The sequence below is a fragment of the Phyllostomus hastatus genome, unplaced genomic scaffold (assembly GCF_019186645.2).
Source record: "Phyllostomus hastatus isolate PE091 unplaced genomic scaffold, TTU_PhHast_1.1 phas_scaffold_93, whole genome shotgun sequence".
NCBI lineage: Eukaryota > Metazoa > Chordata > Mammalia > Chiroptera > Phyllostomidae > Phyllostomus > Phyllostomus hastatus.
In genome coordinates, this window is record NW_025334042.1 from 4,666,711 (window position 1) to 4,690,412 (window position 23,702).

Here is a 23,702-nt window from a genome sequence, read left to right on the forward strand (position 1 = left end):
ACATTGAGCTAATGTTGTGTATGCACACACACGTGAAAGAGAAATATCACTGTAACCTGAACTTTGGCCCGATCTTTCTGGAAATGTGAGACCAACATTAGGCCTTAGTAAGCTTGAGTGTGGTGATGATGGAAGTAGAGGCCACTGAGGAAGGGACAACGGCATTCCATGAAGACACAGAAGCAGAGAGCTCCTGGGATAGTTCAAGGAGAGAAGTCTGGTCCAAGGACATCATGATTAGGAACAATCCAGGGGTGTCCAACCTTTCGGCATTTCTGGGCCACACTGGAAGAAGAACAGTTGTTGTGGGCCACACAGTAAATACATTGTGACATGTAATCACACACACACAAAACTCAGAATGTTTCAAGTCATTCTACAAGTTTGTGTTGGGCTGCATTCATAGCCATCTCGGACTGCAGGTTGGACACCAGGGGCTATCCCCACAATCCAAAGTCTCCGATGGGGGCAAGTGAGACCAAGAGCTGCACCGGAGGAGCCCTGACAGAAGTGATTCCATTAATTATCACCTTAGGAAATAAAATAGAGACTAAAGGTAAGTATCTCCGAAAAGCAAAAAGGTGCCTTCTTTTCTTCAATTACATGGATATATCCTATTAGTCTAAAAGTGTGGCTTCACTTTTTACTGTCATTATAATCATAGACTTTGGGCTTCAGAAAGGAGAAAGTTTAAATACAGGGATTGAGCTGGAGGAGAAAGAAACAAAAAGAGAAAACTTGGAAGAAGTCACGCCCAGGATACCCATTTACATTTCCCCAGGCCGCCCGGGGTGCTCAACAGCAGAAGGCACCTATACTCCTGCATGCAACCCTGAGAAGCTGGTCAATCTGCCGCGCTGCGAAGGTCAAGTCCCAGCAGCGGGCTCTGTCCATGTGTAAATTGAGCTCTGGAGAAGGAGTAGGGTGGGTCTTGAGGTTGGCACGCTTTCTTGGACTCTCGTCTAGTTCCCTTGATCATGCCCGCGTTTAGACACACCCAACCCCACCTCACTCCCAGGTTTTTGACAGGCTCTTCTTAATCACGGCCCCCAAAAGCACACCCGCCGAGGCGCCGGCTCCCCTTGCAGTGGCCGCTAAGACCTGGAGAAGTGGAATTTCATTTTGAAACCGAGGTGCTGCGCCGGGGCAGCGCTGGGCATGCTCAGTAGCCGCGGCTCCTCTGGGTGCTGCTCGCGCTGCACTGGCCGAGGGCAGCCGGCTCCCGGGCTGGCGCGGGAGTTCCCCCCGCCCTCTCCACCACTGCTGCGGGGCTTCCTGAAGGCCAGGCAGTAGCCGCTTCTGAGAGCCTCAGCCCCCTCCCCCCTGCTCCGCCCCACTCATTCCTCTTCCTCTCCCCTCTCTTAAGGAGGCGAAGCTGGGGCGGCTTTCTGCCGGCGCCACAGACGGTTTTGCAAACCCCAGCCTAGGACCTGCGAATGAATCCCGGAGCCCAAAGACCTTTTGGCGGTGGCTCGTTCTGGTAACACTTTTCCTGAAGTGAGGTCGTGGTGGAGTTTCTCCTCCACTTCTCCATGCAAACACTATGCGGAGAGCAATCGGCTTCCCTGCGCTGTGCCTGCTTCTTAATCTTCACGCTGCAGGTAAGGGGTTGCCAGGCAGAGCTGAAGCTGGGGATGAGATGGGGAGGAAACTGCACATGCTTAAGGACTCTAGGAAAAGCTTGCCTCGCAAAGAAAGCCTCCGAGAGGCTAAGCGGGACAGTGCTATCAGGGGAAGGGTGAGGGAGTCATGCACCTGTTGGAAGACAGGGGCCGAAAACTTAAGGCTAAAATCAGCCCTTGATTTTTCCTTACCTCGGACGAGTAATAGTGAACATTTGCAATATGAGTATAGATTTGATTCCCTTTCCACTCCCCTCCATCTAGACTTACTGCTCCTCTTTCTGGGCTATGCACCTGACTGCCAATTTTTCAGGAGAAAGACAAGCCATCCTATCCTGCTGGAGTAGCCTTTTCTACTGCAGCAGCTACATCTGTAAGGTCTCTTGGTTTACACAGAGCTCAGAGGGATGCATTGGCTGTAACCTGAGGGAGCACATCTCCGCCCCAAGATCGAAATACATGGTTCACATTAAGGATGCCGCTCCAGGCTCCTTTGGCCCCTGCTCTTGTCACTCGAATTTTCTAAACCAATAAGAGGAAAGAAAGGTTTAAAATAAGACTCTGTCTTCTCTTTCAGCATCATGGTCAGCGTCTGAGGACACTGAACAAAAACCCAATCACACTTTCAAAGCTGACGACCCCCAGGGTAGGCACTGTCCCTGGGAAAGGTTTGATAAGGTCTAGCCAAGAGTCACAATGAGACTGCTCCTGAATATAAAATAAATACCTTTGACATCAGGACCAATATCAGGTTTCCTATGGAAGCAAACCTTAGGAAGTACCTGGGGAATTTATATGCAATGTCACTATGGACCCTGCTTTTTGGATAGATGCAACCTCTTTGTAATGCAAGGACTTGCTGGACTGAATCCTTTATCGTTTTTACAGGCACATGAGCCAAAATAGAATATGGCAGAGAGATTTTAGGAACCCTACTGCGACAGCAGTTGTCCATGAAGTAATCCTGTAGCAACCAGAGACTGTTTTCCCTGAGTTTGCTTGTCATCCAATCACACACATTCATTCATTCCTTCAACTACCATTTAATGAGTATGTACTATGTTCCAGGGGTAATGAATGAGGATAATGGTTGTGAAATTGCAGTTCTTGTGTTATGTTTTAAAAAGAGTGGGAGAGTCTTTTTCTATGTATGCAATAATGAGGAGGAAATATGGTACTTTCTTATTTCTAGCTAATGCTATTTTAATGTATTGTGAAGCCCTTAAATGAGTAATATATAGGAACCTTAAGGCTATAATCAAATACACATGTTAATTGTTATAATTATGATGTTGTGGAAACTTCAATAGTTCTTTGGCATCTTTTGAAAACTAGAAATAACTACAACTTGGTCATTAAGTTATTTGCAAACAGCTGAAATGAATCCTTTTATTACCACACACAGTTCTTTAATGTTGAAGTATGGGATGAAAATACGCACATTGTGTTGAGCTTCACTTATATTAATGTTTAATGATAGTACTAATACAGAACTTCACTGACTAAGAAAAATGCCTCAATTCTTATTGAGTTTAGGAATGATTTAAATGATCTATCCAAAATATCAGTGTGCTTATTTTTTAAAACTAATGTACAAATAATCCTAAAGATCACATTTAATACAATCATATATCTTGAATAATTATAGCTTAAAAGTTACAAATAAACTTACAACTAAGCAAATGGAAAACATTTCCACATTTACTGTAGATGAACATTTGGGATGAGGTAAATAGAGGACTTTTGTTCATCAAAAGAGAAACCTGGAAGTCTGTAGCACTAGATTCTACCTGGAGCTCAGCCAAAGGTTATATTACCAAAGGAAAACCAATCCATCTCTATCTAGTTCGACTTTTTAATTTGCAAAAAAAAAAAAAAAATCAACCAATTTGAATTTAATAAGACAATGCATTGAAGGTCTGTCTTTTTCAGATTTAGTTGCAAGATGCTATATAGAAATTAATTATATTAATATTTAATATAGTACTTTTGATTTTTTTCATAGCAGATTGCAAGTTTAATATTGTGGTTGTCTTGCCAGTTTCATTTTGAGTGCATTTTAATTTTAAACAGCAATTTGTGGGTCACAAGCTGTCATCAGATTAAAATTCATCTCAGTTATCTAATAACATTGCGAGGACTTTCCATTAGAACTGAAACAAACACAGATTTCTTGATCTAAGCTCCTGTAGATATGGGTAGTAAGAAAGTGAGTAGGTGGGGACACAAAGATGAAGAAGTCACTGATTTCTCTACTTGTTGAATGTCTGATTTTGTTTCTTTTACAGAAGGATCTCCCCTCAGGATGCAAGGGGACTTTATACAGAAGGGAAATTAATGCTATATATTTAGGCCTCTTTGATTGAAAAGCTAATTGATCCATCTTGGTTATGCCCAGGATACCAGCAACTGCTTTATGCTGGTGGAACTGATGATATGTTAGAGCCCTTTAGGGACGCGAGAAATTGGCTAAGATGCAAGTGCTTTTCCTAGCTATACTAGGAACAGCTGACTTCAATATAGTTGTTCCCCTAATGATAAGGTAGCAAATTGTTTTCAACTTGAGTGCCATCTCTAATTATTTGGTCATGATTGTCTACATTACTATGCAAACATAAATTTTTAAAAAGGTTCTGACCCTCCCTGAATTCTGATTGACTCAATAGCGGTAAGTATTGTGATCTGTGTGTAGTGTCTGTGGGAACAGAAAGGGGGATATGGAGTACAGTACTATGTAGTTATCATCTACAGATGATGACTACACATCTAAGATGATCCTAACAAATTATTGAGCATGGAGCTCATTTGAGAACCTGGACTCAACTTTGTCCATGGCAGCTGATTTTCACAGATACCTTTAAGAAAAACAGTTATAGTTGCTATCCATCCAACTGCTTCCTATGCAGGTGAGAAAACTAAGATCCAGTAAATGGTAGATAGTATTTACTTTAAATAGTAAGATGCTAGTTCACAGCATAGTCAGGATGAAATCATACACTGATTCTAATAGGTGAGACCACCACTGAGTTAGTGGTGACACATTATTTTTACTTAACTATCCTCATTCTTTACCTTTCTGTGAACCAATGTAATACATAAACTCCAGTTGAAAAGACCACTTCAAGGATATTCAAGAAGGCAACTAAAAGCTACACCAATAATGTGGATCCACAGATAGGTTATTTTCTTTGGTGTTTCTTCTCCTTCTTTGTCCAAAAAAACCATGTTTCATTTCAGGAGATGATATTTATTTGGTAATATTTTAGTTGCAAGGGAGTGAAGGTCTTGTGGTATCTTAAAATTTTGCATGTGAAAGCTTTATTTTTTCTTAGTGAATATTTTGCTAAAAACAAACGAAAAACAGAACTGATTTTAGTGCATTACTCTCTCCTCTAGTTCTGGAAAAGTTTCTTTCAAAGTTCCATGTTATTCTTACCATCGACCTTTCTAGATGGCACAAAGACTGGTGTCAATGTAACTTCTGAAGATGCCACTTCATTCTCAGAGATGTGTGTGGTCAGTTTCTCTTATCTTTGAGAAGGAAGGCTTTCTCTGATGGGACTAAGAGGATCAGGAAGGTAATTTGTAGAAGCATCACCCTCAAAAGAAAGGGTAGAATGATAGCAGAATGATTTGATATTCTTTAATATTAAGATCCCTTTTCTCAATGAAAAGCCCCTTAAAATTTCAGAAGCAGTTTTTCCCTGTTCGAAATCACTCAACATGGTCCTTACAATGGCCCGGGTCCTGCTGTGCTCCCTCGCCCCCTTCTCTCTCTGATGTCATCTCTCACTCCTCTCCTCGTGTATCTTACTCACCTGCCATGTTGTTCTTCTTTTTGTGCTGAGGAGATGCCACGCACTTGCCTACCTTGTGTGTTTTGCTTTTGTCCTTGCCTGAAACACTCTTTCTTCGGGTATCTCCATGGCTTAACCCTTCCATTTTAGTTGTTACTCAGATGCTACTCCCAGCGAGGCCTTCGCTGACTCTCCTATTTAATATTTCACCTCCCCACCCAAATTCCAATATCCCTTTCCTACTTAATTTTTCCCCAGAGGTCTTTCACCACCTGCCATACCCAATATTCTACTTATTTGTTTTGTTTATTGTGATTCTCCTTCTACCCATTAAAATATAAGCTCCTTGAAGGCACAGCTATTCATCTATTTTGTTTAATACTGTATTTATTGCAGATCCTGCCCAGCCTAGCATCTGATGGCATAGCCTGTCATAAAAACTACTAAAGATTAAACAAATACATTGAATAAACAGAAACAACTCAGTGATATCTCTGGTCTCTTCTTTTCACATTTAATTTCTTCTTGGCACCCATGCAAGACACTTAAGCCACTTCCAGACTGAACTTCAATGGAACTCATTTATCCAAAACTCAAGTTGTCCCCCTGGAGCTTTGCATGCTCAGGGACACACTATCCTAAACAAGCTTTGTTACTAATGTGAACTGAAGGGCAACAAGGGATGGGCTTGCAAGAGACCACAACTACCGATCAACTCAGTGGAAAACTCCTTCAAACTGATTGCCAGATGCACAGCCCAAGTGCCTGATGGTTGGCTATATTTTTATTTCTCAGTAAAATGCACTGCATGTGTAGGAATGGCTATAGTAACATGAAAGGATTCATACAACTGGTTGACAAGTAGGTCTGAAGCTGTCAAACGGTCTGCCCCTTTAGTTAGCATTTAAGGCATAGGTGTAAGTAGTGTAAGTACATTGGAGAGCACACATTCCTAGCACCATGGAGTTGTATATTCTACTGGGGTCCCCACCACGACAAACTTCTTGTAAAATTTCTGGGGTACATTATCCACATTCAGCCTCTTGTTTTTGTTTCTCATCTCCTTTACCAACTCCAGTCTTCATGCTATCATCGTACTTTTGAACATAATTAAAGTGACCAGCTATCATCTTCTTCTTACCAATAAATATTTACAGCATTTACCAAATGATCTCTTTCTAGTTTTGAAAACTCTACTCTCTGATTTCCATGCATAACCACTACTTCCTAGCATTTCTAGCATTACTGACTAGCCATTCCTCAGTTTCTACTTTTAGGTCTACCTCTGTTTATTATGTAGAATTCATGTGTCATTGGTCTTGTTTACTTCTTTTTCCCCTATGCAGTCTCCCTGGATGATTATATTCAGACCTACAGACCAAAGATCCCTAAACCATATTTCCATCTCAAATAGTCTCCTGAGCTCCAGTTGTGTAATTATAATTAACCAGAGTCATTGGATATCCATCTGTTAATACTCAGCACTCCCCATCACAATGGCTTTTATTTCCATGTTTCCTACCATTGTGAATAACACTAGGATCCCTCAGAGTAATTCATTCTGTACCTTTCCCTTGCTACGTTCACTCAAAAGGTCACCAAGTCCCTCACCAAGTCTTCTCCATGCTCACGTCCCCATCACTGCCTTGCTATGGGTCCTTACTTCTCATATAGTATCCCATAATAACCTACTACTACCAAACCCATTCTTCATAATCATGTCAGAGATAAAGCTCTAAAAAGCATACTTTTTTTAGATCGTATTGTCTCTTTGCAAAATTTTTAATACAACTATTTCCTTTTCTCTTGCAATAAAACCCAAACTCATTACCATGGCAAAGTCTTTCACCATCAGGTCTTTCCTAACTCCATCTGTTTTCCCCAACATCAGGACATCAGGCCCTTCTTTGCACACTATTATCACACTAAGATCAAATTTCTTTTGGTCTGCTACACCTCTTTCACTTGTCACATGCTGTTCCATCTACCTTAAATACCCATACTTTGCTTGTTTTTCAAGATAACTCTTTTTTATTTTTTTAATTACCATTTACATTTAATATTGTTTTGTATCAGTGTCAGGTGTACAGCCCAGTGGACAGATAATCATATACTTTCATTGGGCCCCTTGCAAGTGAAAAATTGTACCTGGAAATGGTGAGCTGGTGGAATTACTTACTAGATGACTAACGATAATCAAACCATTAGGGTGTGTTAGAGAAGAATTCCTACAGAAAGTCATGTTTAAACTGAGGCTTAAGGGGTAAAGAGGTATCAGCCAGGGGAAGAAGAGAGTGTGGGGCTAATCTGAGACCTTAACCAGATGTAACAGTCAGGAAATTCTCTATGACCTGCTGCATCCCTGTGGAAATCCACTACCTGGCCATTGGGCGTGTCCAGAAAACTTAACAGAACAATTGTAGAAATACCTGAGTCCCTTCTGCCCCCTTTGCTCTGACCTCAGTTCTGTAATATGACTTACATGTATGGAACCATAGAAAAGAAGAAAACTACTGAGTAAAGGGATTGGATTATGATTTTGTTTTATACACACTTATACCACTCACCACACAAAATAACTCTTAGTAGATGCTTGTTTTCTCCAATTTAAATCTAGGTCAGGCACAATCTTCTTTGAGAATGCTTCCTTTGACACCCACCTCATTTAAGTAACTTTCGTGGGTTTTCCTTTTGGCCCTTTTGTATTCCTTTATTAATGTACTTAGCCTGAATATTGAAGCATTTTGAAGCCAGTAACAGAACTACAGCTTTTATCTCCATATACCCATTCCCTAGAACTGTGCCTGTTACCTAGTATGCCATCAATAAGTGTTCGATGAATGAATAAAGGTATTCAGGATGTATTTGGCAAAATTAATTATGATACGTTTTCATGACCATAAAGAGTAGACTTGACTTTACTACTGTTCCTTTAATCCAATTTACATTTACCGTTTACAAAGAACTGGAAGTGGGACAGAAATGCTCTCATTTGAACATAGTCTCTAAGACAAGTCGGTGCTCTATGGGCACGATGCTGGCTGTGCGGGAGTTGTGTGTTGAACTCCTCCCACATAGGCAGTTATTCCCACAGGAGTTTCCACTTATACTTCAGGATGAAAATGAAATGAATGTTTTTATTTTAAAGTGCTCAAACACTTAGATAAGGGATATAACATGATGTCTGTAAACTACAGAAGAGACCCAGAACTGCTAACCCTGATTACTGATTGTTATCCATCGTGTAATAGCAAACATGAGCCACTTACACATTCAGAGTCAGGTGGGAGTGAGGCAGTGGTAATAAATCAAGACCAAAGATAATGCAACACTCCCTGGCTCCCACAAATGAAACCCACACTGTTACAGAAAATTTCTAAGTATTTGTGTGGCTGTATACATTTTCTTTCTCTTTTTATATATAGATAAAGTTTTTATAGGACCATAAAGTTGTTGGATCCTCCACATTTTTTTCTTATGGGGGAGACACACTTACACCTGAAGGACAGAGCCTGGTTTATGAGTTACAAAAAGTCACTTTTACAGATTACAGGGTCACTCCCCAAAAGCCCATTTATTGCCATTACTATTAATGGTAACAGGGTGTAATGTTTTACAGTAAGTTTACTGTTAAACATTTTAAAAGCTGTTTGTGAAATCAAAATCAAAACAGAGAAACCTGTTTTCCCCTTTAAAATGGGATTTTTTATTTTCAAAGCACTCGCAAATGCTGGCACACTTACATAGCATTGACATTTCCCAATATAAAGGATTTTAATAGCTTTGAAGAAAAATATATAATGGTAATATATTACTTTATGACCAAATTTCCTAATGCTTATTCACCACATAATGTAACTGTAAGTATCATTATTGTGATGATATTTGCCACAGAATGACAATTAGCAAATTTATATTGTGAATATTAGCACTTCCCATTTAAATAATTTTTTACTCATAATGGCTATCTAGGCTCTCTTCATAATCAAATTTCATTTGATTTCAATTCATTAAGATGTTGATATCCCTTAAAGTTGCAACTGCATAGACCAACCACAAAGTGAAACCAATTGCTTACATGAAGCAGCAGTCTAGACAATATTTTTTAATTGCACTGAAATAAATACCACATTCAGTGGGGACATGAATCATTTCTTTCCTAGTTCAGACCTGAAACAATGCCCATTTTTCTGACTTCAGCAGAATGGCTTAAGGCAGTCCTAAACAGCTGATTCTTTGGAAAAGAGCACTAACTGGGCACAGAGGAGGATGTCTCACAGTAATTCACTGACCTGTTCGGCAACAGGTAAAGAGCAAAACCCTTCTCCTAGCTCACTGTAGTAGTGATCTAATTCGTATGGAGACAGGAGGGAAAATGAAGCCACACGCATGACTGCAGAGGGCCAGCTCCCATTGCCGTGGTACTTTTACTTACCTGGGAGCGATGCTCGATATGAAATATGCCAAACATAATATTATGGTGAGTGAGTTTGAAAAGCCATCAGTTCATGAATATGAAGATGTGGTTTTAAGTTATAAGCAATTACTTTATTTTTTTAATTTAATCTATTATATTTTTTCCATTACCAATTAGTCCCCTATACTCCCCTCCCCCAGGAATCACTACACTGTGGTCCACGTCCCTGAGTCCTTTTTCCTTTTTACTCAGTCCCTTCACCCCCAACCTCCCCCATTAACTGTTATCTGCTCTCCATCTATAAGTCGGTCTTTGTTTCACTTGTTAGTTCAGTTTGTGCATTAGATTCCATATATGAGTGAAATCACGTGGTATTTGTCTTTCTCTGACTGGCTTATTTCACTTAGCATAATGTTCTCCAGGTCCATCCATGCTATTGCAAAGGGTAAACTTTTCTTCTTTTTTTTAACAGATGAATAGAAGTCCACTGTGTAAATGTCCCATAGTTGTTTTGTCCTCTTATCTGTTGATGGACACTTGGGCTGCTTCCATATCTTGGCAATTGTAAACGATGCTGCAATGAATCTATAGGGTTGCATGTGTTCTTTTGAATTAGTGTTTTGGGTTCCTTCAGATATATTCCCAGAAGTGGGATCTCTGGGTCAAAAGGCAGATCCATTTCAAATTTTTTGAGGTATCTCTACACTGCTTTCCATAGTGGCTGCACCAGTCTGCATTCCCACTAACACTGCAAAAGGGTTCCCCTTTCTCCATATCCTCTTCCCCACTTGTTGTTTGTTGATTTATTGATGATAGCCATTCTGACAGGTGTGAGATAGTATCTCATTGTGGTTTTAATTTGCACTTCTCTGATGATTAGCGATGTTGAACATCTTTTCATATGTCTATTGGCCATCTATATGTTCACTTTGGAGACATGTCTGTTCAAGTTCCCAGACCATTTTTTAACTGGATTGTTTGGGGTTTAGGTGTTGAGTTTTGTAAGTTCTGTATAAATTTTGGATATTAACCCCTTATTGTATGTACTGGGAACATGTTCTGCCATTCTGTGGGTTTTCTTTTTATTTTGTTGATGATTTCTTTTGCTGTGCAAAAACTTTTTAGTTTGATGTAGTCCCATTTGTTTATTTTTTCTTCTGTTTCTCTTGCCTGGGGAGATAAGCAATTTACTTTCTTTGTCCTGTAGATTCAAGTCAAGTGTGTTTTTTTTATTCTCCCTGAAAGAAAATGAAATAGCTTAAGCAGAGATGTGAGGAGAACATTGTGATAAAGGGGAAAACACCAGAGTTTAGATAACCTTTAGAAGAATACCATGAAAGTGTGGGTATTGTGAGCAGGCTCACATCCAAGCACCATCGCTTGCTGGCTGTGTAACTTAGCGCAAGTAGCTTAATCTTTCTAACCCTCAATTTCCTTTTAAACTGGAGACTGTGTGTGATACAGCCATAGGGTCGTTGTTTTATATTGAATGGGATAACATATTTAAAATGGCACTGTCCTTGTAAGTGTTATATAAGTGTCAGGTAATATTTGATTAATGGTTGGAGAAGTCAGATGATAAATAATGAACTGAAATGTTGGAGCAATTTCTTATTCTTCTTGTGTTTGGGCCAATGCTGGAGAAGCATACGTTCCCAAGAGAGATTCTGGACTCCAACTGTTTTCTCAGTTGGGCCTAATCTATATAGTTTACCTCTGCTGTGGGCATGAGCCTAAGTAAGTGAGCAGCTTTGTAGTAGATTGTGCAGCTCTAAAAGATCTACCTACAGTTTTTGGCCACTGGGAGGCTGAGGAGATCTGGCCAGGCCCAAGACATCAGATCCCATTCTCCTCCAGCCTTCCTTCAACTCCTCCCACCCCCGCCACCAAGCTCCTCGAAAAATGCTTACTATAAAATGCAACTTGTTCCCCAAATCTTCTTCCCAATGCCTTAGCCAAAATCTCCCTAGCATCATATCTTCAGCAAACCCCTATTAAGTGAATGTGAAATACAGATTTTTCTGGGGTTTACCTGAAGGTCAGGAAAAATGTATACATAAATAAATGCCATAAACCTGAAATACCCAGTTCCTTTTGTACTGCCTTGCTTAGCAGGTAGTCCCTACTTATCCTTGGAGCCACCTCCTAATTAGTCTCTCTGGGGACCTACAGAATGTGAAAGGTTCAAGCATGTGACCAGGGCTGCAACTCATAGCTCTGTAGGCCTCCTATAGGACTGTGTCTCCTCTACTGACCGACTCACATTCTCCTGCTCACTATTTGTAGCTCATGGAACTCCTGGGCCATTGGGCTCTGGGTTTACATGGAAGGCTGCATGTGGTTCTGTGAACAATGGGGAAACAGGGCCATCTGAATGTAAGCAGAAGGGTATGGGGATGGGAAGACTCTATGTTGTGGGTGGTCAAACACAGCCTCAACCTATTCATGGAACTATGATTCACTCCCTAAAATCCAGGCCCAGCTACCTAGCTACGCCTGATTGGGCCAAGATTCTTCTGGAATGCTGATTTGGGGGATCTCAGAGGACCTATTTTGTATAGCTCCAGTCTGGTTCCCTTGGAAATCTCAAGTCTATCAGAAAACTCCTAATTCAATTGTGGTAATTTTTCCATGGTGCTATCTTCCTCTTTGCAAATCCAAGTACACAGTTGGGCAGCTGTTTCAGTGTCTCTAAATATTCCATAGCAGTTAGGAAGCTCCCCAGGGCAATTCTCACAGGTGCTCACAAGTCTGGTCCAGTTGGGCATGGCTCTTGTTCTCTGGATGCCTCTCTGTTTCCAGAGCATCAGGATTTCCCATCAGGTGTCTGGTGGTTACTTCTGAGTGATTTGTTTCCACAAACTGGAGATGCCTGATATTTAGAGTGCTTGAATTATAAATATTATCATGCTGTTTGTAACTCTAAATCTGAGTATTAACTGAAGCTATGAAAATATAATAAAAGGATCTCTTCTCAAGATAAACATAGAGAGGAGTGTCACAGGAATAGTTTCATGGAACATTTTTTCCTGTAAGTCAGCCAGGCAACTGCTCAGCTAGTTTCCTGCTGAGCAGCCCAGCACCAAGAAATAGACAAGAGTCACACAAGGTGACTATGCTAGTCACTCAGCTTTTTTTTGAATGCAGGTTCACTCAAAGTAGAGCATCAACATACATTAATATCCTGCTCACACTCTAACAATCTAAGAGAAATATAACACACACACAGCAATCAATGGAGGATAATGAATCCGAGTCCCAGAGTCTCAGTCTGAAGATCCAGAGACAACACAGTGGGCAGGGGAGTTGTAAGCGTCTTACAAGAAAGGAAGTCTGGAGCCAGGTGGACAGCAGGGCAGACAAAGTCCCCAGTCCAGCAGGGCAGGGCCTCTGGTGGCTGATACCGAGGAGATCAGCATGGCATGGAGCCACACTCTGGTGTGTGGCGCTTGGCTGTCTCCCCAGTGGTCTGGAACCTGCCTTAATTATACCTTGAAAGTGGTGTACTCCACCCTCTGGGTCTGAGTCTTTTTGATAAATGTCTTGGCACCCCTGATGCCAAGTGGGGAATTTGCCCAGGTGCCTATCCATTCTGTAGACAGGGCTGTTCTGATCACACATGCAGATATCTTGGGTGCATCTCCTTGCCAGATGTGTCGACTGACTTAGTTTCTCTCTCAAACCAAAGTGTCGTGGCTGATGGACAGCCATTTTAGTTGGCACGAGTGACTCCACTTTGTTTTATGTACTTTATACTGTCTTAATCAGCCCAGTGCCATTTTAATGGTCCTGTTCTCCAGAAGGAAACAAATGGATTTCACTATAAGAAAAGAAAGAAAAATACAAATGAGTATTTCCTAAATCTGTATGATGTTTTAAACTCTATGCCAGGTGCTTCTAAAATAGTCATTTTGCACCTTAGGATAGAAAGTATGTTCTGAAATGGCATGCCTGTACTTCAGACACAGCAAAATATACTCTCATTTGTGTAGCCTAGTAAAAAACATCAAAAACAAAAAAAATTAGGCTCTGTAATATGACTACTTGGGTTTGAATTCCAACTCTTCTGTTTATTGTTTAAATTCTCTGTACCTCCCTCTTCTTACATTAAAAAGAAATCACTCTAAAGTCTTTCTTTATAAAGAGTGCCTTCAATGAAAATCAAATTTTCATGTCCCCATTAAAACAAAAAATACTAGTAGAACTTTGGCTTATAAATTTAAAAATGTTCAAGCATAATTAACAAGTTTGTTTTGGAGGGAATAAATACTGTGTTCCCAACTCAAGTATATGTAATATAATATAAAATCCTATAACCATTTGAGGCACTGCAATCATGGGCAGCCTACCCCTCTCATTCTCAGGGCTCACATAGGATTTGTAGTATTATCACGCCTGCCCCCCACTCTACAGATGATCTGAATTCACAACATCTAATGGGCCAAAATATCCCACTTCTGATATTGAACTTTCTCCATGTCCACATACACCTTGAATATGTGCATTGCTGGGTTTGCATACTGCAGTTTAAAGACCCTGTCCACCACATACCTTTGATGAGGGAGAGGCGTGCTTCATGAAATAAGATTTCCAGGCATGCATCCTGGGAATCAGGCATCCTGTCATCCCAAGAGTTGTTCTGCTGAGTCAGCATAGATTCCCATGGGCATATGGCCCATGCCTCTGGTCCATACCTGTCTTGTGTGTGCCTGAAGCAAAAGTGCCTCTGGTCACCCATACCCTGCAGCATCAGCTTCCACTGCTGGCAGCCCCTGTTCCCCCACCCCAGACCTTGATGTCTTAAAGTTCACCCTCTGAACATATGTGCCCAAGCTAACCTTCCATCTCCAACTTTTTCTTTCTTTTCCACCCCAATTAAAGTGTGTAGTTCTTGTTTCCCATTGCAGGAGCCATCTCTTCCCAACTAACGATATATTTTAGAAAAGATATGACACACTGATCTAGTCCAGATAAGTAGCTGTTAATTTCATGGTCCTTCCATAGCAGATGTTTATTTTGCCAGGGAATTATAAGAGTGTGTTGCCCTAGCCCAGCAGCATTAATTTCCAATGATGGTTGAAAACTAGAACAGGATGGATTAGAAGTGTTGACCCGAAGGGCCTGCCAAGCATCCCTCAAATTTCTAAACGCAGGCAAAGGAGGCCATGGCAGGGATCTCTTCAAGTGGCTTCTGTGGTCCTCCTTCCTCACTCGCTTCCTGCTCGAATATCTGGAGAGGGGAGGGGTCTGTTTCTGTAGTATTATTACTGTGGCACTATTTTAATATTTTGTATGTTGTAATGTTCATTTTGCTGCATTTTAATATAACTCCTAATCTACATATGAGAATTATTATTAAAGTCTATACTTCTTTTTCTTTGTCTTGCAATTAGAACCCAGCCTTCAAAAGTTATCTGGAGAACTCTACTATTAAAAAATAGAAATAATTTATCATCTTTATAGCTATTTGCACCAACTGGTGTGCTGCAAGAGTTTTTGGAACATGCAATACCTAACTATTGAGTCAGGGGCACTGACCACTTTCTCTTTAGGTTGTCAAATAAAAAATTGACAATAGTCAATACAACAATAGCTGTGCAGTGTGAATGAATCAAAATTATACTTATTTTTTGTCAGATCAGCAAAAAAATATAATAATTTTTGGGTGTGTTGCAGACTTTTAGTAATTAGTTTATGTGTGCCACAAGATGAAAAAGGTTGAAAATTGCTGGCTATTTGTAAATAATAGTGTTTTAGCTGTTTGTATAACAATGACTGGTGTATAAAAATTAGATTGTATAAATGTACTGTTTCACTACTCAGCAAGTGCATGTAGAACTCAATTCCTGTCATTTCTGCAGAGGTTAACATTTTTCAGCTTCCTTGCCATATGATCATTTTTCTCCACTTTGTATTTCCCCAGAGGACATATCCTGATGAAGTTCTTTTCTTAATGGCTGTTTAGAGTTTAAGAGATAGTAGCATGTACTCTTGCCACCCTGTCCTCCAAGCATCCTTCAACTCTGTGCTTCAGGGACTGGGGAGGGGGCGCAGCTGACAGCTTCTGTCTGTGCCAACCTATCTCACTTTCTCCACAAGTCTGAGGCCAGTGGTCTTAAGCCCATTTCCTTTTCATCACTTATGTCTAGTCATGTTGTCCCAAAGGATGCTGTCCTAACTGTATTATGTTTCATTCTGTAATGCATATCTATCCAATGAAAAATAACTCTATTAAAGCTGGGCAAAAGTCAGGAAATAGGAAACCCTTTCATTGTAATTTTACCACCAGCACAAAGCACATAGTGGGTTTTTCCTGGCAATTCTGTGAGTCCCAAATCGTTTTCCACTTGTGCTGCTCAACTTTCAATGGATGAGATAAACAGGAAGGAGTAAGGGAAGCCTAGAGTAGTCCCATTTGGCTGCAAACGAGAGTAGAAGCCACATTTTCTAATGGAATATTTGGAAAATTGGAGTGTTAATATCAAAGAACATGATGGAAAAGTTTACAAGATTCCTTAATTAAAATTATTTCTTATTCTTGTAGGATTCAGGTCCTCTCCTATATGGAGGAAAATAGAGTCAGCTGTACGAAAATAGACTAATTACTTTGGTGTTGATTTTTTATTTTTATTATAGATATACTAGACATATCATTGGCCAAAGTGTGGAGCATTTAAATAGTACTAGAAAATCACAGCACCTCCTCATGGGGTTATGTTTTCATGTCCTAGTGACCAGTGCATAAACTAGATTTTAGGGAAAATATTCCTTGAAGAAGATGTTCTTTCAGTATAAGCTTATGCAAGATTTTTTAAGGAAGGGCCATGATGGTTTACAATTTCTGTAAATTCAATCATTGTTATCCTATAGAGACCCTCATTTTATTTTGTTATTTTTAACTTTTTAATGACAAAATAGCTGGTTTGAAGATGAATTTTTTGTCAAATTGCTTGTTTGGTGTCATGATATAAAACAGCTGGGTGCACATTCAAGTGCATACATATACATTAGAACATAATTAAGACACATAAATTCAATTTTATAAAACTGGCTCTATATAGATAGAGCCATAATAGACTTTAAAAAAAAACATTGGTGCAATTTCTGTTAAGATTAGGAGTGAGTAAGTTGTGTCTGGGAGGTGATGCTAACAGATGTCGTTTGTGACATCTTGGGAAGGCTGTCGTGTTCATCTGAAAGACTTTGTGTTATTGCTGTGGGCACTTTTAACTGCAAATTAGTACTATCGGGACCCCTTGGGTGAGTGATACCAAAAGATACAGAAAAACTGGAAGAATAATTTTAATACTAGCTTCCTTACATGCAAGCATATCACTGCTGGAAATCCCTGCTCCTGGAAGTTCCGAAAGGGTCTTTTATTGTACTTATAGAAAAACTTGTCTTTTTAGAAAAAAACTGGCACCATGTGAAACCTAAGTGAATTGGGGTTCCTTTTCTCTGAAATGCATTTCTAATCCGGTCATACATACATAAGAGAAATCTTCATTTTTTCATGAATAAAGCTAAGGCTCCACAATGAAGAAGAGAGTGGCTCAAGTTCACATCCACAAGCACAGAATGGTGGGGGAGGTGACTGAAACGAGAATCTAGGTCCCTCACCTCTTAATTCATTGCTTTTTTGAGAGGTATGTTTCTTTCCTTTCACAATATATCAATAGGCATTTTGTATATAAATTTTCACTGTGTATTTTTAACTTTATCTGAGAGGCATTTACAAGTCAAATGAAAGCCTCAGCATTTCCGATGTTATCCATTTATTCTCCTTTCTTGAAAAGAAGTTGTCGGCAATGTTTAAAAAACAATGGTTGTCCCTTTACAAAATGATCAGTTGCTTTTTTTGACTGTTCACTTTTTCAGGTCTTCAGAGACTACTGTTTCATACTTTTGTTCCTTTTACAAATTACTAAAACTGAGTTAAACACTTGCAATACAAGGATTTATTCTGAGTGAGTATATAGGACTCTTCTACTCGTGCATCCAGGAATTACCTTAACTTAATTTGAAATACAAATCATAATGCACTCTAACTTAACGTTGCAATTTTACACAGTTCTCTTTCCTTTGTTAAAGATTTCTTCAGAGATTATCAAGATTTTACCCAGAATGAAATTTCAACTGTGGAATCTTGTGACCACCAAAACTTTATTCCCATGTAAATGTTGCTTCTATGATAAGAGTACTTGTATTTTAAGTACTTGTAAATACTAAGTACTTGTATTTTAAATGCAGATGAGTATATTTGACAAGCTATTTACTAAACATTCTGAGATACACTTTATCCCCTACAGGTGGAGAAAATTGTCAGTGAACTCTTAATGAAAATGGTGAATCCTACTAGACATCTCATATCTACATTTTTCCTCAGTCTTTACAAGAACTCTTTTAATTCTTTGTTCTCCTTAACCCCCCAATCTTTTCTCCCTTGTCCTCTTTCTCTTATGAAATGACTTCATCCCCTTCTACACAGAGAAAGCAGAAAACATCAGAAGATAACTTGTTCAACTTCCACCACCAAACCCATTAATATTCTCAGTCTCCTCTCTTCCTCCATATTGATGGAGGCGCATCAAGGGTCCTGGAGCCCCAAGGTCCACAACCCACTCTGTGTTCTTAGCTCTGCGCAGGAAAAAAATCGAACATGAACCAGCATGAAGTTTTAAGTGAAGAAGTGAAATAGAGTGGGCAACTCCACAGACAGAACAGCACCTCCTTGGTGGCATTTACTTCTTTTATTGAGGCTCATTTAATCCAGGGGCAGGCCATACAATAAGGGGTAGGGATGGAGACTTCTCCAGAAAAATCTCCATGGGCCGTTTTGTGAACTGTAGTGGACTTCCTATTTCCAATCATGTATTACAAAGAGAGTACAATGAGGCCACAGGGTCACCATAAGGTGAAATTAGTTGGCATGTTGGATCAAGATGGTCTCTGCCAGTTGTAAGCTATAAATCCATTGGGGGTAGTCTTACTCTCTCTTTGATAGTCCCTGTAGCCCTTACAAACATTTCAACACATACTCTATCTCAATATTATAAGAAATACCTCCCTTTAATCTCCAATCCAAGAGCAATCGTCCTGCCCATGCTCTGGATCCCACCTCCTCTGATCTCCTGTGGAGCTCAGTCTAATGATTATCCCACTTGTTCTCCCCTATGTTTTTAACCACTGCTTCTCAGACATCTTCTTCCTTTTATTGATTAAATGTACTCAGATCTCTCCTATATTAGAAAGAACAATTCCCTCAGCCCTACCTTCCCACCCTGATAACACACTGTCACTCTCTTATCACACCCAAACTTGTCGTAGGAGTTGTTCATAGGTTTTCTCCTTTATCTCCCACTCACTCCTCAATCCAATTAGATCTAGCTTTCTTACACACACACACACACACACACACACACACACACACTGAACCTATTTTATGTAAGTTTATCAACAATTTTTAATGATATTTACATTAAGTGATGAGAAAAGATGCGTTGATATACTTCTGAGTGAAAAAATAGCTTATAAAACATAATATAATATAATCTATTGACTTTTTGGTTCATAGTTCTGTGAATTTTAACATATGTATAGATTTGTATAACAACTACTATCACAATACAGAAAAGTTTGATAACTAGGAAAAAACTCCTTCACACTATATCACTGGCCCCTAAACCCTAACCTCTAATAACCATTTTTCTATCCTGCATCACTATAATTTTGATCTTCCTGAGAATAACATATAAATGCAATCATATAGTATGTGACTTTTTAACTGTCTTATTTCATTCAGCCTAATGCCTTTGAGATTCATCCAAGTTGATAATGTGGACCGATAGTTCATTCCTTTTTATTGATGAGTAATATTCAATTGTACAGATGTATCACAGTTTGTTTACCCATTCACTTATTGGACATTTGAGTTGTTTCCATTTGGAGAAACAAAAATTTGCTTACAAATTTTTGTGTGATTATAAGCTTTTGTTTCTCTGTGGTAAGTGCACAGAAATAAAATTGCTGGATCACATGATAAGTATATTTTTAACTTTAAGAAACTGCCAAACTATTTCCCATAGTGCTTTTGCCATTTTGCATTCCCATCAGCAAGGTATGACTTTCTGTTGCTCTAGAGCCTCTCCAGCACTGCATATTGTGATCATTTTTTATTTTACCAATTCTTAGAGGTTTATAGTGGCATCATATAACAATTATAATATGCATTTCTTTACTGGATAATAAGATTGGGGAAATGTTATGTGATTATTTGCCATGTATGTATTGTCTTTGATAGAGTATTTTTAAGTCTTAAGCCCATTTTTAATAGAATTTATTGGGGAGACATTGCTTAATAAAATTATATAAGTTTCAGATACACAGTTCACCAATTCATTATCTGTATATTGTGAGGTATGTTTACCACCCCAAGTCAAACCTCCTTCAATCACCATTTATCCCCCTTTTACCCTCTTTGACCCTTCCCCACTCCCTTTCCTGCTGGCATTTACCATACAGTTGCCTGTGTCCATGAGTCTTTTTTTTTTCGTTGTCCAATCCCTTCACCCTTCTCATTCAGCTCCTAAGCCCCTCCCCTCTGACAGCTCTCAGCCTGTTCTCTATATTCATGATTCTCTCTTCACTTTGTTTGTTTATTTAGTTCATTAGATTCCCCATATTAGTGAAATCATATCATACCAGTCTTTCTGACTGGCTTATTTCACTTAGCATGATACTGTACAGGTCCATCCATGTTGTTGCAAAAGGTAAGACTTCCTTCTTTTTTTATAGCTGAGTACTATTCCATTGCACAAGTGTACCACAGCTTTTCTATCCATTCATCTACTGATGGGCACTTGGGCTGCTTCTAAATCTTGGCTTTTGTAAATGATGCTACAATGAATATAGGGCTGCATATATTCTTTCACATTAGTGTTTTGGGTTTCTTTGGATATATTCCCAGAAGTGGAATCGCTAGGTCATATGGCAGTCCTGTTTTTAATTTTGTAAGTTAACTCCATACTGCTTTCCACAGTGGCCACACCAACCTGCATTCCCACCAATAGTACATGAGGGTTCCCCTTTCTCTACACACTCAATAATACTTGTTTGTTGATTTATTGATGATAGACATTCTGACAACTGTGAGGAGATATGTCACTGTGGTTTTAATTTGCATTTCTCTGATGATTAGTGATGTTGAGTATCCTTTCATATTTATATTGATCATCTGTAGGTCATCTTTGGAAATGTGTTTATTCAGGTCCTTTGCCCATTTCTTTTTTTTAAAGATTTTATTTATTTATTTTTTAGAGAGGAGAAGGAAGGGAGAAAGAGAGGGAGAGAAAGATCAATGTGTGGTTGGCTCTCATGCGCTCCCCACTGGAGACTGGGCCCACAACATAGTCATGTGCTCTAGACCAGGAATTGAACTGGTGACCCCTTGATTCACAGGTCAGCACTCAACCACTGAGCCATATCAGGCAGGACTCATTTGCCCATTTCTTAATTGGATTATTTGGGGGATTTTTTGTGTTGAGTTTTATTCCTTACTCATTTGGGATATTAAGCCCTCATCAAATAAATATATCAGTGAATATGTTCCTTCTATTCAGTGGGTTGTTTTTTAATTTTGTTGATGTTTTCCTTCACTGTTTAAAACTTTTTAGTTTGATGTAGTCCCATTTGTTTTTTTGTTTTGTTTTCCTTGCCTGAGGTGATATCTTAGAAAAAAAAATACTGCTATGGGAAATGCCCAAAGTCTCACTGCCTGTGTTTTCTTCTAAGATTTTTAAGGTTTCGAAGCTAACATTTAAGTCTTTAATTCACTTTGAGCTTATTCTTGTGTGTGGTGAAAGAATGTGATCTAGGTTCATTTTTTTGCACCTATCTATCCAACTTTCCCCATATCATTTATTGAATAGTTTATCTTCATTGTATGTTTTTGCCTTCTGTGTCAAATATTAATAGACTATAAAGGCATGGGTTTGTTTCTGGGCTTTCTATTTTGTTCCATTGATCTCTGTCTGTTTTTATGATAGTTCTTTGCTATTTTGATTACTGTGGCCTTGTAACAGTTTGATATTCAACTTTGTTCTTCTTTCTCAAGATTGCTATGGTTATTGAGGGTCTTTTGTGGTTGCATATAAATTTTTGGAATATTTGTCCTAGTTCTATGAAATACATCATTGGTATCTTGATAGAAATTATATTGAATCTATAGATTACTTTTGAGATTAACATCATTGCTTTAATGATGTCAATTCTTCCTATCCTTGACCACAGTATATGCTTCCACTTATTTGTATCTTCCTTGGTTTCTTTCTTCTTTGTCTTATAATTTGCTGAGTATAGGTCTTTTACATCCTTGGTTAAATTTATTCTTACGTATTTTATTGTTTTCTGATGCACTTGTGAATGGGATTGTTTTCTTAGTTTCTCTTTCTTATAGTTCATTATTGGTGTATAAAAATGTAACTGATTTCTGGAATTAATTTTGTATCCTGCTACTTTACTGAATTAATTTATCAAGTCTAGTGGTTTCTTAGTGGAATCTTTAGGGTTCTTTATATATAGTACCCTATCATCAACAAATAGTGACAGCTTTGCTTTTTCCTTTCCAATTTGAATGCCTTTTATTTCTTCTTCTTGTCTGATTGCTATGGCTAAGACTTCTACTACTATGTTGAGTAAGAGTATGGAAGCAGACCTCCTTGTCTTGTTTCCAGTCTTAAGAGAAACACTTTTATTTGCCCATTGAGTATGATGTTGGCTGTGTGTTTGTCATATATGGCCTTTATTATATTGAGCTATATTCTTTTTATCCCCACTTTGCTGAAAGTTTTTATCATAAATCGGTGCTGGATTTTATAAAATGCTTTTTCTGCATGTATTAATATGATCACATGATTTTTATCCTTCATGCTGTTTATGTGACCTATCACATTTATTGATTTGCATACATTATACCAACCTTGCATCTCTAGAATAATTCACACTTGATCATGGCGTATGATCTTTCTCACATGTTGCTGGATCTGGCTTGCTAATATTTTGTTGAGGATTTTAGCATCTATGTTCATCAGGGATATTGACCTATAATTTTCTTTCTTTGTAGTGTCTTTATCTGGTTTTGGAATTAAAATAAGGCTGGCCTTGTAGGATGAGCTTGAGAGTCTTCCCTCCTCTGAAATTTTTTGGAATACTTTGAGAGGAAGACGTGTTTGTTTTTCTTTGTTTTTTGGGGGAAAACTCACCCATGAAGCCATCCTGTCTAGGACTTTTGCTTGTTGGAAGTTTTTGACTACTGCCTCTGTTTCATTAGTCATAATCTGTCTGTTCAGAATCTCTTATTCTTCCTGATTTAGTTTTAGATGACTGTATTATATAGGAATTTATCCATTTTGCACAAATTGTCCAATTTGTTTCATGTAGTTGTTCATAACATTTTCTTACAATCCTTTGTTTTTCTGTGGTGTCAGTTGTTACGTCTCCTCTTTCATTTCTGACTTAACTTAATTGGGCCCTCTCTCTACCTTTTTTTTTTTTTGATGAGTCTCATTAAAGGTTGTTAATCTTGTTTATCTTTTCAAAGAACCACCTCCTAGTTTCATTGCTCTTTTGTATTTTTTAGACTCTATTTTGTTTATTCCTGCTCTGATCCTTATTATTTCCTTCCTTCTAATCACTTTGGGCTATATTTGTTGTTCTTTTTCAATCATGTAAGTATAAATTTAGTTTAGGGGTTTTTTTTTAGATTTTTCTTGTTTCTTGAGATAGGTCTATAATGCTATGAATTTTTCTCTTAGAACTGCTTTTGCTGTATGCCATACATCTTGGGTTGTTGTGTTCTCATGTTCACTT

The 23,702-nt window shown here is 38.8% G+C and overlaps 1 protein-coding gene across 1 annotated transcript in view; it reads left to right on the forward strand.

Moving 5' to 3' along the window:
- Positions 1–1,474: 1,474 nt before the first annotated feature.
- PTPRR (protein tyrosine phosphatase receptor type R) overlaps positions 1,475–23,702 on the forward strand; it is a 242,339-nt gene continuing 220,111 nt past the window's right edge. The window contains exon 1 of the mRNA XM_045829311.1: positions 1,475–1,601. Coding sequence (XP_045685267.1) covers positions 1,544–1,601 — 58 coding nt within the window. The 5' untranslated portion in view covers positions 1,475–1,543. The remainder of the gene's footprint in view (positions 1,602–23,702) is intronic.